The sequence below is a fragment of the Haliaeetus leucocephalus genome, unplaced genomic scaffold (genome assembly GCF_000737465.1).
Source record: "Haliaeetus leucocephalus isolate CR32 unplaced genomic scaffold, Haliaeetus_leucocephalus-4.0 Scaffold162, whole genome shotgun sequence".
Lineage (NCBI taxonomy): Eukaryota > Metazoa > Chordata > Aves > Accipitriformes > Accipitridae > Haliaeetus > Haliaeetus leucocephalus.
The window spans coordinates 10,774,815-10,790,227 of NW_010972598.1; the positions used below are offsets into that span (position 1 = coordinate 10,774,815).

Here is a 15,413-nt window from a genome sequence, read left to right on the forward strand (position 1 = left end):
GGGACCGGCACTGTCCCCAAGCATCCCTCTCCCTGGGACCGGCGCTGTCCCCGGGACCCGCACCATCCCCCGGACCCGCATCATCCACGAGCATCCCCGTCCTGGGACCCGCACAGTCTCTGGGAGCGGCACTGTCCCCAGGTATCCCTGTCCCCGGGACCCGCACCATCCCGGAGCATCCCTGTCCTGGGATCCGCACAATCCCCAGGATCAGCACTGTCCCCAAGCATCCCTCTCCCCGGGACTGGCACTCTCCAGTGGTGTCCCTGGCTCTCGGGGCTCGGAGTGGACCTAGCTACTTTCCCCCGACCCTCGGGGTCCCACGGCAGGGACCGTGCCCCAGCAGCACGCGAGGGCACCATCCCCTCCGGCACTGGCACTTGCTGGCAAAGCCAGCGGTCCCCTCACCATGCCCCTTGGGTTTCAGGCTCCCTGCAGAACGGCTCCCGTTGGGCGATCTCCTTCGACATGTCCTCCCTCTCCAGCAGCCAGGAGGTCAGCCTGGCCGAGCTCCGTGTCCACCTGCCCAGCTTCTCCCCAGCCCGCGACATCTCCCTGGACATCTACCACAGCCAGCGGCGGAGGTGCCGGGGCGACGGGACCTGCGCCCACCAGCTTTTCCTGGGCACCGTGGCTGGCAGCCCTTTTTCCACCCAAGCCTCCTGGAAAATCTTTGAGGTCACCAGCCTGCTCCGGTCTTGGCTCCACCAAGCTGTGGACCCTGGGCACCGTGGTCCCACGGGAAGGGAGCAGTGGGAGGCGAGTGGGTTGGCTGCCCCGGCCACCACCACCATCCGCTCGCCCACCTCGAGTGACACTGGCCACGGGGAGCCAGCCCTGCCCCAGGACGTGACGGACGGAGTCCTGCTGCTTGTCTTCTCCAAGGACAAGTCTCCAGGAGACCACAGCCTCATCAGGACAGCAGAGACCTCCAAGCATGTCATGCGTGACAGCGGCTCCCAGGGCGTTGGGACCCGCCGGCACCGCAGGAACAGGAAGGAGAAGCAAAGGATCAAAGTGAGCGACGCTGCCGCTGTCATCCCAGGGGAGGAGGGCAGGTCCTTGTGCAGGAGGGTGGACATGATGGTGGATTTCGAGCAGACCGGCTGGGGCAGCTGGATTGTCTACCCCAAAAAGTACAATGCCTACCGGTGCGAAGGGCAGTGTCCGTCACCCGTGGACGAGACCTTCAAGCCCACCAACCACGCTTACATACAGGTAAGAGGGGTTTGCTGCCTCCGCTCCCCCGCGCACCCCAGCCCTGCCGGCCTGCGGCAGGGGGGGATGCTTTGCTCTTCCCTTGTCTCCCCACAGAGTTTGCTGCAGCTCTACAAGCCCAACCAGGTGCCCTGCCCTGCGTGCTCCCCGGTCAGGATGAGTCCCCTCTCCATGCTCTACTATGAGAAGGGCGAAATCGTCGTCCGCCACCACGAGGACATGATCATCGAGGAGTGCGGCTGCAACTGAGGCCAGCTTGTCCCCTGCTGGGAAGTGCGACGTGTCTGCCCAGAAAGCATCCCCGAGGACTGGCCACCCAACCCACGACCAACGCGCAGACTGGCGTGTCTCTGAAGCCTGCGTGCCCGTGGGTCAGCGAAGCTCTGGCTGTGCCAGGGCAGGAGTGGGGTGCCCGGGCATTAGCAGTTCTGCAGCACTGCATGGCCACGGTGCATGGATGGATCCAGGCTCCGCACAGGAAAGGCCATCAGACACCTCCCTGCGGTGCTGGTGGCAGCACCGGGGTGGTGGGTGCCCGATGGCTGCGTTTATCTGGGAGCCATGGCGCTGGCAGCCGGTGTGTGCCAGGGTAGCCAAGGCCTGGTGCTGCTCCACAGAGGCAGGAGCCGGGGCGCAGGGCTGGAGCCACAGCAGCATCGCTCCCTGCCACGACACACTGCCCACAGCGACGCTCCTTTTGCCCACCATGGGAATTGCTGGCCGCTACAGGCTATCGGCAGGACGCTGCAGGACCAGTGTCTGGCCATGCTGAGCATCTGCACCACTGGGATTTTTAATCTCCCCTGGGGTTTAGGCATTTCTCTTAAGACTTCTATTATATTTCTGTTAAAACTCTACCAGATTTCTATCACAATTAAGCCAAGTTAATGGGTTACCCCAATGTCTAGAGCCCCCCACCAGCATGGGCAGCAGCAGACAGGGGTTTGTCACAGCCCACTCCTGCCCTGAGCCGCAGGGCTGAGCGTGGCCCTGGGAGGGACGGACCCAGGAGGAACTGGCCAGCAGCAGGCAGGGAGGCAACGACCTCCATCTTATACGCTCCTCACCCAGGACCACACAGAGAGTGATGCAAAAGGCGGACCTGAGGCTCCCACATCCCTCTCCAAAGCATCATCCCTTCACCAGGAACCAGAGAGAGTTTGCACAGGCAAACGAGGTGCCCCTGGCAATTAGGCAGCCCTGTGGTCGGTCTCAGTGGGTCTAAGCCCCCCCCCAGCCCTCCTACCTGCCCTGAACATCTTGGCTCACACACTGCTTTCCTCTGTAAAACCATGGCTTTGCTCAAACCTTTTCCACCACTCGCTGGATGGGGCGGTAGTGAAAGGGTCATGGTTGTATAATTCATTAATAAATTTTATATATTAACAATGCCTGGTAGATTCTGCTTATTTCCACTGCCCATTTTTTCTGTTGAATGGTCTGTCAGGGCACGATTCCCCCCGTTTCTCTGTGCATCTGCTGCACCCAGAGGTTCTCCCTGCTCCAGGATTGTTTCTGGCTGCAGCCATATGGCTTGCTGGCAAAACCAGCAATGCTGGCTGGTAGCAGCCAGAGCAGGTGGGCTGCTACCATAACTTGCTAGAGCAAGTGGGTCCCCTCAAATGGTCAAAACATACTCAACAGCTCTGTGAACAGGAAAATTCATGTGAGATAATGAAGAAGCTGTTCCCACCCTGATAGGCGGTTGCTCAAGAGCAAGCAGGGAAGCACCTGCAGGCGTTGAAAAGGAGGGCTGAGGGGATTTTCCACCTTTATTTACCCCTTGGAGATAAGGGGAAGGGCCATGTTCTCTAGTAGCAATGAATTTTAAGCCGTGCGCAGCAGCCTGTGCAGGCAGCTCTCCTTTGGGTCACCCACCCGAATGGGTGACGGGGTTGGGATCCCGAGCAGGACACCTCCAGCCGCAGGTGATGCCTGGGGTCTCGAGTGCCCCTGGGGATGGCCATGCCCCACTGTGTGCCACGCTCCTCCTGGGGCAGCGAGGGCCAGTCCCCGGGTTTGGCCAAGCTCACCCCATTGCAGCCCTGGCCGTGGGTCTGGGCTCCCCCAAGGCTCCCAGTTGCCCCCTCCCACGGCCACGGCACACGCGTGGGGACCCACTGCCGGTCCCCAGCTACACACGATGGAGGGGACAAGCAGGACCACGGGCATTAGGGCTGGCAGCGGGTGGCCATCCCCATCCCTCCCCTCCTGGGACCAGCAGCCCCGACTCCACATCCCCAGTCCAGCCTGATTATCCCCAATCCACATCCCAACCGGCTGATAAACAAAGCGTGTCTGGGTGTCCCCTGTCCCCCCCCCTCCCCACAGACCCTCCCCTGGGCCGCTTACATATTCCAACAGCGTTTCACACTGGGACCATCCCGTCATTAGAGGGTCATTTGCAGGAGCTGTCAAGGGTGGGCAGGGAGGTGTGGGGCTAACTCCTGGCAGGAGGCAGACACACACAGAAATCTGGAGATCTGGGCTCTTGATGAAATAAAATAAATTTTTTTTTTTTTGCCTTTTCCTCTGCAGGTTTGCTGCTCCCTCTTAAAAATTGTTGTCACACCAGCAGTGAAGCCAGGAGGTTTCACTCTCCCAAACTCACCAGTTCCTCGCCGACCCCCCCGATCCCCCCCTTGCTCTCCCCAGCCCCCTGCGTCCATCAGCCTTGCTGGAAGCTGTATCTTTGCGATCTCTGCCCCTCCATCAAGCCTGTTTGAAATCGAACAGCGGGTTCAAAAGTTGTCATGGGGCAGGGGAAGGCAGGCAGCCGTTCCCTGGGAAGAGCCGGGTGGAAAAATAAAGGCTGAGATTCTAGGGCTGTAAGGCAAACATCAAAGTGTGGACAGTGACAATAAAGCTGCACCGCCGTGCTTAGGCAAGGTATCTGCTAGCAAGCCTGGCTTTGCAAGGCTTGACCTGTGAGCGGACACCTAATCTCTGAGCAGAGCAAGCTCTGCTGCCTGGCTCTTCTCCTGCCCCAATACACACCAGCTGCGTGACAGAGGGAGCCCAGACACGCAGGACAATAAAGCAGGGGGACAGCTCCAGCCTTGCCATGGGGGTCCTGCCCCACGCTCAGCACCTTTCCAGCAACTGGCAGGACTCTTCAGCATCCCAGGGCCAGAGACGCTGCACAGGCGGTGGGACAGCAGGAATGGGACATGGAGGCTTTCACCCAACTCCCGCTGCACAGCCAGGGAACAGTCTGGCTCACACGCGCGGCCGGACCCTGCTCTTGCACTCAGAGATGCTCCTGTGAGCCTCGCCTGGGCAGAAGCTATCGATTTTTGCACCAGTTTCTCAGTGGGAGTTTTGCTACAGAGCAGAAACCCTGCTGCGAGTGCTTGGGCAGCGGAGCATCTCGTTGCCCTCCCAGAGGTGCCGGGGAGCTGGCAGGGTCTCTGCTTTTGAAAGGGCTTTAGCATCCTTACACACTGGCATAGGAAAGATGGAGCCTTCCCCATGCAGGGAAGGTTTTCCAGCAGGGAAAGTGCCCGGGGTTTGCTGCTTACCAATGCTGCAAGACTTGGATGCAAGGCAGCGACTAACTGCTTGGGGAAGCACTAGAGCATGGGGCAGCTGCAGCCTGGCTGGGATCAGGATGGGGACCTGAGACCCTGCCTGCCTCCCAGCTTCCCTTACCATGCACAGGGCCAGACCCTTGCAGCCTGCACACTCTTCTCAGAACACAAGCAAGAGCAGCATCTGCTGCCAGCGACGGCAGCGAGTCACAGCCACAACCTGCCCGTGCCTTGGGAGGAACAGCACATGGTCAGGGAGGGAAGATAGGCACGGTTTACTTTGGACGCACGAGGGAAGAGTGAATGAGAACAAACAGACCGAAGGGCTTATCAACAGGCCCAGGGTAATATTTGTACAAATGGTGGATTAAGGCACTAGCTGGGTCAGGCGAGTATTGTTCGTCCCGTGACCGGGATGCGGAGCGGGACGCAGGCATGCTGGGCGCGCTGCTCTGCCCTGCTCGAGACAAAAAGGGGCAGGGATGGAAAATGCAATGACAAAGCCAACACTTGTCCCTCAGACCTCCCTGGAGCATCCCAGCTGTGCAAGGCAGCCACCCACAGCTGCTTCCCCTCCTGCCATGTGTGCAAGGGCAGCCAGGCAGCAGCCTGTGCTCGCCTGGGGGCTCAGCCCATGGCAAAAGCAGTTCCTCAGCCTTTTAGTACAAATGCTGGGTGAGGAACAAAGCCCACTCAAGCAGGGATCTGCCGTGGAAACGCTGAGCGGCTCCTTACATGGCTTAGGTGAGCTTGGAGCGCTAGCAACATGAATGGGTGCAGGAGATGGATCCGAAAAGGACCAGCAGAAGGACACGGCACCGGCTGGAGGTGTAAGGGAAGGTGATGAACTGCAAAGTACTGGAGCAGGGGATGCTGAGACCGCACGGTCCCATGCCACCGTCAGTGGAGAAGTTCCAGGCATGAGCTTGGGACAAATTGCACCAGAGCAGATGCACACAAGTGCCACATCACTGCATTACGGGTTCACAGCTTTGGTAGCGACTCGCTCTGCCCCCAGTGACTGCACTGATGTGCCCATGGCCCCAGGGCCCTGTGCTGAGAAGCCAGCAGGAGCCCTGACCCTCCTGGACCCCCTCTCGCACCTGGCCGGGTGCTTTGCAGGGTGCTCTCCATCCCTCCGAATTATCGGCTATGAATTGCTTTTGGAGGCACCTGGCACTTTGATGCTCCCCCCAGATCTACATAAGCACGCAGATACTGATGCAAAGCTGTTGAGGGCATGGACTAAATACTTAACACTCACAGCACTTGTTACCCTCTAGTACAGGGGTGGGAGGGAACAGGATTTAAAAGCATTACTTGGAATAGCCGACACTCACACCCAAAAAGCCAGGCAGCCGCTTTTGTACCAACATAAAACCCTGACACCATGAGGTTCCCGTTCACATCTGGGCCACTGTGGGTCAGAAACTCACGGCAAAAAAAGCAGCGAGGCTGAAATCAGCCTGTTTCTCCCCAGAACACTGCCTGGGCATGCAGCCCTTAGCTCAGGATGGCACCACCACAGGGGCACCCAGACAGCTCTGCCACCCAGGTCAGCCAGGGTCACTGGCACCGCGTCCCCCATCAAAACCTCAACCCCAGTAACGCAGCAGGACACTGCCCAGTAAAGGGAGCAGGCGCAGAGCAAGCACCGGATCTCACAGCTGCTTTGCAAACAGCAGCCCTTGGCCCCTGCCCGCCATCCTGCACCAGCCCAGCCACGCAGGCAGGCTGCCAGAAGGACGAGCACATCGCAGGGTCAGTCCATTGCACAGACACCTCTATCATTTTCAGTATTTTAAAGGTAGATAAAGTGGGCATTATAGTTGTGGAAGGGTGTTTCAGGAGATTAAGAGGGGTAAAACCCTATCCTGTTTATAGACGTCCTTTGCCAGCAAAACCTATTTGCCAAGGGTTACATCAATACAACTCCCCCAGTTGTAAAGCCACACTGAAGCAATAATTACAAACATTTCGGTTAGGACAGAGCAGGAAAACAAGCCTCAGCACTGAGTGCATAGACTTAGTTATTGCAAACACCCCACAAGTCTGTCACAGTTTTTTCAGTCTTCCCTAAAGTAACTGGCTTTGGACAAATTAACATCAATATGGTTAAGTTTTCTTAAAACCACATTTTCTGCTGCCTTCCCCAGAAAATCAAAGCTGGAGGTTGCTGCGATGTGTGGTGACCAGAGCAGGAGGGCTCTGAGGACCTGAACTGCTGCGCAATACAAGGCTGTTGGGTTGCTGACAGCAGTGCCATTTCTATCTGAAAATATTAATTTAGCAAGGAAGTCAGTCTCAGCTGCAGGCCACAGCACATATTCCAGCAGCCACAGCAGCTCCTTTCTAAATGCACATCGTAACAAAACCCAGCAACTGGTACAGTGTTGCAAGACTGATAAAGTGACACCTGAGGGCAATAAATTTGAATCTGTTCCCATTAAGGTTTCAGAGAAACACTTAATCTTATCTTAAAGAAATGCAAGTTTATCTGCAGCAATTGCTTTGTCTCCCTTTGTTCTGTTACTCATTATTAAAGGCTTGCATATCATAATGTCACAATTGAGCTTAATCAGCAGATATTTAAACGCTATCTACCAAGACTGATTTGAACAGTCATTGTCTTTTAGGAAGTCTGAGGTTTAGGCTATGTCCCAATATGCATTCTCCTTCTTTGAGATGCCTCAACTACCACCACCACCAGATGCCACCATCCACACCACCTCCAAAGCAGTTACACAGCAGTGTTAGAGACTGCTCCATAACACATTTATTAAACTGCACTGAGACTAAAAATGTAGATACTTGCCCTGGCAGCCCATGTTGAATGCTCCCACAGTAAAGTTACTTTGACATATGAAAATTCCCCTCTCAAAACCAAACAGGCTTATTTCTAACCTCCCAGTTAAACCCTCTCTTTTCCAAAGGTCTTAATCCCTGTCCAGCAAATTACAAAAAGGAGAAACAAGTGTAAAGCAGCATGAAAGTTCCAGCACAGATCAAAAACTTAGCAGAACACATAGTTAAGCACTCACCTGCATGCTGGAAGAGATCTGGTATTCTGGGAAGTGGGAATTGCAGCACAGGAGCTGGAGGCTCTGTTTTTTCCCTGGCAGGACAGGAGAAGGCAGCTCAGACTCAGGGACCCACTCTGCAGTGCTCAGCTACAGGTGGCTCCTATTGAACCAATTTCAATCACTTCCACCTGTAGCCTGGCTGAGCCCTGCCCCTCATCAGGGTTGGTAATAAAAGGAGCTCAAACACCTGCACCATGACCTTGCAAAAGAACTATCTGGAAACACACAGTGGACAGTTTTTGCTAGCTATTTCTGGAAGCAGACTCAGAGCACATTGAAACTTCCTGCAGTGACCAGGTGTTGCACATGGGACATACACAGATGTTTTGCCAACAGGGCTTAAGGCATCTCAGCCTTTGTCTTTCAGGGGAAACCCAAAAGCACAGTGTTTATCTGAAAGCTATACACAGGACCACCCAATCATTTTTTTCTGCAACAGGTTGGTAGTTTCTTGCTGGAATTAATAAAGGACAGAAGCCATATTTATTGCATTAATCTCCATACCAGGAGACTCAAAATTATTTTTATTTCTCCCTTATATTGCGTTTCTGTAACTTTTACAGTATTAAAATGATTAACAAAAGCATAAAACTGGAAACAAAAACAATCATTGAGAGTGTCTCCTCCGGCACTCCAAGGCCCATCATCAGTAGGGGCTGCGCTTGTGTATTCGCACCCACACAGAGAGGCTGAGACTCAGTCCTTCTAACAGGACACACTCTGTTCTCAGAAGGGAATAAACTGCCTTTCCCAGGAAGCAGGAAGGCACTCAAGGCATGGGCTACTTTTAAGCCTGGCTGGTGGGAATCCTCAAGACAAGGTCCTGGTTCTTCACTGGATAAGCACTCTCAGGGCACGTGCTTTAGATATCCATGTCAAACTGCTCTTCCTCACCTGTTGAAGGAGACAAAACCAACAAATGAGTCCTCACATTTAGTGAGGTGAAACAAAGTTTCACATTATACACCAAATATTTTAATCGAAGAAACAACCGTCAGCTGTGCTTCAGAAACATGACAGTTTGGACTTCACATTGATGACAATCACTGGTACAAACTTCTGTTACCAAAGACACAAAAGCACATTTCACAACTTATTATCTGTACAGCTGTTACCACAGCTCACACAATTTGCCAGAATGCCAACATGAGCAGCGATGATCTATTCCTGAGACAGGGCTTCTTTGGAAGAGTCACAACCAAGCTGGCATCCAGCATGCAGCCTGCATTTCAGTTTGCCAGAGAATCCAGTGAGCCACTAAAGGTCACAACCGTGTGTAGAAAAACATTAAGCAATACTGACTCTGGAAAGATTTTGCTTAGACTGAGCATGGAAGCCAACTAATGAGCACTCAGATCTTTATTTTTAGACAGAAGATAATCGTACTCAGTAGTTTCAGGTTGCTTCAAGAAGTGATCTCACATAACTTTAAAAAAAACGTTCAAGAGCAATACTTTCTCATGTTGCTACTACAGTGCCTTTAGTTAAGTGTTTGTGTGCACAAAGTGGCCAACAACCTCTGTTCTCCTGTGGACTAATCTCTACCTCGATATCTTACACACTTCTGCAAGCTTCTACTGAACCCACTAAAGACAACAACAAATACTGGATAATTGATATATACAAAGAAGGTATTATATCCTAGCTACATAATTGAGCTCACTTGTATACCAGAAGCCTCAGTGTCAAAAAAAGAGCAGAAGGAATTTACAAGTCAGGCTGATATTAAAAACCCCAAGCAAATCCTACTCTGAATTGTAAGCTGATCTTTTTGAAAAATGCAAAGCAGCTGTGAAACAGTCCAGTACAGAGGCAGGCAGCAACAGCTGCACCCATTCTCTCACCACAGAATTATTAATCCAGTAGCAGTTTCCAAAATGCTAAATTAATGAGAATTAAGTGATTATGGTAAATTATACTTAACTAACTGAAAAAAGTCACATTACTGGGAACCACAGCAGAACCTAATAGCCATGAGAACCTAATTACCTAGTAACATCAAGCACACTTTAATTTTGCAAGAAGTTATCAGAGTATTGACCATAGCTCATAGGGATTTCCTGGCTCCATTCCATGTGTAAACTTTGGTATTTCTAGGAACCAGCAGTGCACTTCACCAGTTTTTTGCCTGTGCTCACCTGTGCTCACTTTCTCATCACAGTTTTGGACATGGTTGTTCTCAATTTTCAATTCCTCCACATTTGGGCTTGTAACTCCTGGAATGTCCGGAAGGTGAGAAGGTGGTGTTTTGGCAACTGGAGAATTGCGGCACTCCATCAAAAACTTACGATCATAAATAATCCTGGTACCTGGGGGGAGACAAAAACACTGTCAGATTTTAGCATTTTGACACACGAATACAGCTGGGCCACCTTCACAGCTAGATGTGTAGAGCAACAGCAGGAGTCATATTTAAAGTGATACCTATTATTTAGTACTTTGTTAATTTTGTGCTACCTTACAAGAAAGCCAGATACCATTAACACTATTTCCCAAAAAAAGGTATGAAGCATCAGGTAGCCAAGTAAGAGCTAATGCTACCAGTCTGCTGCACAGAAAGAACAAGACTCCAAAACTCAGACTGGTGCCACATGCAGCAGATCCAGCCCTTTCTACCTAACCCAAGGTCACAACACCACCCACAGAAACCAGAGTAGATTGAATTGAATTCCTGCTCATAAACATAACAGGCTTTTGTAAGTTGTCAGGAGCTGAAAACTGTAGCTAGACACAAGCTTCAGGTATACATCAGGTAAAAGGACACGGCAGTGCCTCCTTATGTCACTCTGACCATTGCCCAGCAGAAATTCCTGTACAGGCATTTGCTTTTGCATATGAAGTGCTGGCTGTCCAGCACACTTACATGCAGCTTTCAAAAGGCTTGAATACAGAGTTGTTAATGCCCATCTGTTTTAATGGTTAACCAGACTGCAGCCTACCCTCCCTGCCCTACGTGGAACAAGCCAGCTCCAGCACATTACAGCAAGCGTCTGCAGGAGCAGAGCTCAGCTCCGGGCATGGATTTCTAGGAATACCACTGGACTGAACAGCCTGTTCCTTATAAAGGAATTGCATTGGAAGAAGCACAGAAACCACACACAGAAAAGGGATACCTCCAAACAGACTGCAGCCTTAACCCATAAAGTACTGGAAAACAATTGTTTCTTTCCCCAAGAGGAGGCCTGCAAACCCCCCTCTCTGGATCAGGCCCTTACTGCTCTGCTCCTGTTCTAGCAAGAGGGAAAGGCAACTTCTTGTGCACTCCCTGAAAAGCATTAACTAAAAGTACATAGGTGCAAGCAAACAAGCTCCCGTTACCATCTGTCCTGGAACATTAAACTCACTTTATTTTGAAGCATGGCTATAAAATAATGTAACTGGGTATCATGTTTCAAGAAAGTTCTGCTAGTGAGTTCCCAGAACACTGAAAACCTTTTCACTAAAAGATTTTGAATTTGAGTTGCTTCACTATATCCAAGAGAAGATCTAACCCAACACAGAACTATGCTCTAGCAGTTCACTGGATTTGAGAAGGCAGGCAGCTCATCTGTGAGTTCCTGTTAAATTCCTGGGAGGTTCACAGAGGCGAGGATGGGGCTTCCTAGAACTGCAGCTCACGTACCCAGTATTAGGAGCACAGTTCAGGCGGACAAGAGCTTCCACGCCTGGTTCACGTTCCTCTGACAGTCACATGTCCAGAGCTTATGAAAGCAAACACCCTGCAGACAGCCGAGAAGGACACCCAGCCTGGGCTGTCAACAGGCACAGCCCAAGGCCATAAATGGGCTCCTTCCAACACGTAAAGCTGAGTTAATAGCAGCTCTCCTCCTGTTCTAAGGGAGGTTAGTATGTATTTAGTAGGAAAGACTACACCCCATGGGGACTGCTCTGCTCCCTGAAAGCCCTGGTTATACTATGGTTTCAACACCCAAGTGCCTCGCTGTGCAGCTTGGGAAGTCTGGATGAGAATTTGGTTCACTTTGAGTATTTTCATCAGGATGAAACACTAGGTTTGAAGAAGCATGCAGTACAACATCTTCTTCCTTTCCTACCAAATACACCCCTGTTGCTCCGGCCCTGACAGAGCACAGGCACTGTGAACTGCACTGCTCTAAGGGCCACCCCATCCCCATTGAAAGAGCCAACACCTCTGTGGCCAAGCCAGCAGCACTGGAGGCAGCTCCTTCTGCGACAGGCACTGCGAGCACCAGCAGATCACCACCCGCTCTGCCTTGCTCACGGCAAGCACCACAAGCACTGCAGCTCCCCGTGCATCTCGGCTCTGACAGTCTGAGCTGGCAGGACTCCCCAGATACTACTGCACGTGGGCTTTCCTTCAAGATGATGTGTGCGCGTGCCCTCGGCAAGTGGGCGAGAAGCCAGGACAGGCACAAAGGGAATACTGAGAACAGACTATGCTTAAAGGTCACACATCACCTTTACATGCTCTTCTGTGCTCCTTCACACTGGGGTTTTTTTTACCTTTGCTGACCACTGTAAGAAAAACAGCTACTGCATGTGCTGGCAGAGGACAGGGAATTTCTTCCCTTCCAGACGGGTTCACAGAACCCAGAGAGATCTGTGAAGGTAGCTGAAAAAGGAAAATCACGTCCTTTTCTCCAATTGCTGGCATCACACCAAGGCCCAGAAACCACAGGGAAACACTGCTCACTCACATCAGTCCCACGGTGGGCTGTGCTGCTCCCCTGCTACTGGGATTAGAGGTAGGACGCTTCAGAGCATCACATGTGACTTGTCTGCCCTCCTCAGAAGGGCCCCTTTTATCCAAACTGCATTTTAGGATGTCACTTCAACACTTCTGGAGACTCAAAAGCAGCCAACCCCAAGAACTTCATCTCAGCATTGTGCAGAGGAGGAAAATCTTGTGGTTTTGACCACAAGCAGCAAAGCCAGACCAGAGTAAAGGTGGTAATGAAAAAGCTGATCTACAAGTGTCTGACAACTGGAAAAAGGAAGTGTTCCCCTGCTCTTCCCAAGTCAATACACTTGGCTGTTAGATGCACGTAACTCAACATACTGTAGCTGTGCAGTACCATCTTTTCAAAAGCCTTCAGTTACCCGGCACTGCTGCTGTGGGTTTCTGGCTCGGGCACCAAGCCCTTTTTCCATCACTCACATGCCCAGCACTGCCTGCAGCCAAAGGGATGACTTCAGAGATTACAGTCCTCAATTCTTCTCCGAAATTAGTCAGAGGTTTCACACAACAAATTTGATTTGCTTTTCTTCTGATTCTTCAGATTTAACCTACAGCTTTGCAGGAAATCTCAGACTTTTTTCAGTGGGCTACATATGTTGAACATTTTCAACAAAAGGACCCAAACTGAGTGCCTCTGAAACACAAGATTATTTATTTTTACAGCAGTCAGGGCTTACATGCAAAGGAGTAATGCAAAGTTTTCTGCCCAAATCAGTGGCTACATGGGTTAGCAGTAAACAGATGAAGAGAGCACAGCCCAGGAAGCACAGAGGCTCTCCAAGTCCAAGGTGGCCTGGCCCCAGCACTCTAAAAAAGTGATACTTCAGTGCATTCATCTGGGGAGTTCAGTGTGAAATGTATTGATAAAGTTTTCATGAGAGCTCTTCCAGACTGTACGGGACAAGGAATTCTTTTCAATAGTGACCACAAAGGCAGACCAACAACCCAAGGCTAACAGCTCCCCACCCTGCCCCAGTCCTTCAGGAGTTTTAAGTCATTCCTCCTTTCAGCACCCAAATCCAACACCTGAAGGCAAACAGCCAGCACCCACAGCCAGGCCTCAGCAGCACAAGCTGGGGACAGACTAAAGCACCACACAGTCACAATAGCACTGTGGATTTTGCCAGGTGCACACACCCTAACAATAAACACAATTTGTGTTTCTCCTCCACACTCCAGACATTCATTAACTCTCCAGAGACAGAGATGATAATCCTGGAAGGCTCATTACACTGTACATCACTGTTAATTGTTCATTTCTATTCTGTTACTCAGAGCACATGAATATAGCTGAGAAAGTCATTCTCATTCTCCTATCTTCCATGGCATAATTACTCTAAGTGCTATTTAAGCACTTCAGTTATTTGCTGCTTTCAGAAGAGAGAGAACATATGGCAAAAATAACACAAGAACTTCAGTTCCCCAACCAAGCTTTTCTGCACAAACACAAAAAAACCAAGTGAGTCAGCAATGATGACTTCCCCCTTCTCTCTGAATTTTAACCCCTGAAATATTGTGCTGTAAAGAGACCAGTAGGTCTGAGGAACAAACAAAACATCATCCACTGCCTCCCATTTAGTTTGTTCTTTTGGCTGGACTTCAAGTACAGTTTCATCATTCCTGCTGCTCACATTGATCTTTTATGTAGCAGTATGGGGGAAAAAATTCTCAAAGGTATGGAGAAAATTATCTCAAACCACTGATCAGCAGGCACACAGGCAGCTGCCGTAGCTGGAAATACACACAGCTGATCTGGTGCCCGGTGTCATCATCTGGAACAGCAGCCACTTGTCTCAAAAGCCAAATTACTCAAAATAAACAGACGCTCACTCAAGCAAGCGATGCGGACGCAAAACCTTTCAGATGGACAAGCCCTTTAGGGAGTTTTGCACATTACGTCCCTGCCATAGTATGTGGAGACAGAAGATACATGAGGCATAGCTAAGATAAATGCTAAGCTTACAGGTTGTGTACTTGGAGCCCCCCTTAGCTGCCTCCACTCCGAGCAGGCAGCAAGCATAGTTAAATCCCACACTCAGTTTATTTTTCTTATTTGAAGATCAAATCCCTGAAAGATACCACTCTTGGCAGTCACACACAGTATGGCTATTGGAGCTGCACAACAAGACTTGCAGCAAAGAAAGAGGGAACCAACCCACTGTCTTTCTGCAGTAGTGGAACACGGCACTGTCAGAAGTTAGAGTAACTTGGGACAAGAAAAAAAAAAAGGCCCCAGGATTTACTTACTGCCAGAGGAAACAACAAATATTAGAGATTAGAATTAATAAGTAACCCAAATCAGAGGATGGGTTTGCTCCCTGCAAGGCTACCCAGGAGCACAGACTGCAGCCTTGTTTTTCAGCACAGACACCCAGGCAGATGCTGTTTCGCTACACCAGCTCTGGCACGCTCTTGGGAAGGTGGAAGCCCCCCAGTTCCTTTATTTTCCCTCATAGTGCAGCAGTGGCCAAGCTCCCAGGGAAAAGCCTGGTCCTGGGAGAGGAAACCCACCCCCAGCCAACACATGGGGCTCCCAGGTCACCCCCACAAGATGAGAGCCCCCAGCTCCAAGTCAGCCCTGGAGTGAGACCACCCATGCAACTGCTGCTGCCCAAATGGGGGTCCCTCCCCACACATTACCTGCAGGAGAGCCCCCCCCCACCCCGTATACTCCCCAATCAGAGCAAAAGCCTACCCCCCCCCCAAACCCTTAGTCAAAGTGGAAGCCACCCCTCCATATCCCCATCTAAGAGCCCCCCCAAGCCTCTGGGCAAAGCAAGGCCTCCCCAGCACCGCTCCCAGCAGACCCCCGGACAAAATGAGAGCCCCCCCGCTTCCCTGCACGATCCCTTGGTCAAACCGAGA

General features: G+C 51.4%; 2 protein-coding genes across 2 annotated transcripts in view; one reads left to right on the forward strand and one right to left on the reverse strand.

Annotated features, from left to right (window-relative positions):
* Nucleotides 1-1,467, forward strand: part of NODAL (nodal growth differentiation factor) — a 4,078-nt gene extending 2,611 nt beyond the window's left edge. Inside the window, exons 2-3 of the mRNA XM_010562975.1 lie at nt 428-1,218; nt 1,315-1,467. Coding sequence (XP_010561277.1) covers nt 428-1,218; nt 1,315-1,467 — 944 coding nt within the window. The remainder of the gene's footprint in view (nt 1-427; nt 1,219-1,314) is intronic.
* Nucleotides 1,468-8,330: 6,863 nt separating this feature from the next.
* EIF4EBP1 (eukaryotic translation initiation factor 4E binding protein 1) overlaps nt 8,331-15,413 on the reverse strand; it is a 7,518-nt gene continuing 435 nt past the window's right edge. The window contains exons 2-3 of the mRNA XM_010562765.1: nt 9,970-10,140; nt 8,331-8,725 (exon numbers count right to left, since the gene is read on the reverse strand). Coding sequence (XP_010561067.1) covers nt 8,694-8,725; nt 9,970-10,140 — 203 coding nt within the window. The 3' untranslated portion in view covers nt 8,331-8,693. The remainder of the gene's footprint in view (nt 8,726-9,969; nt 10,141-15,413) is intronic.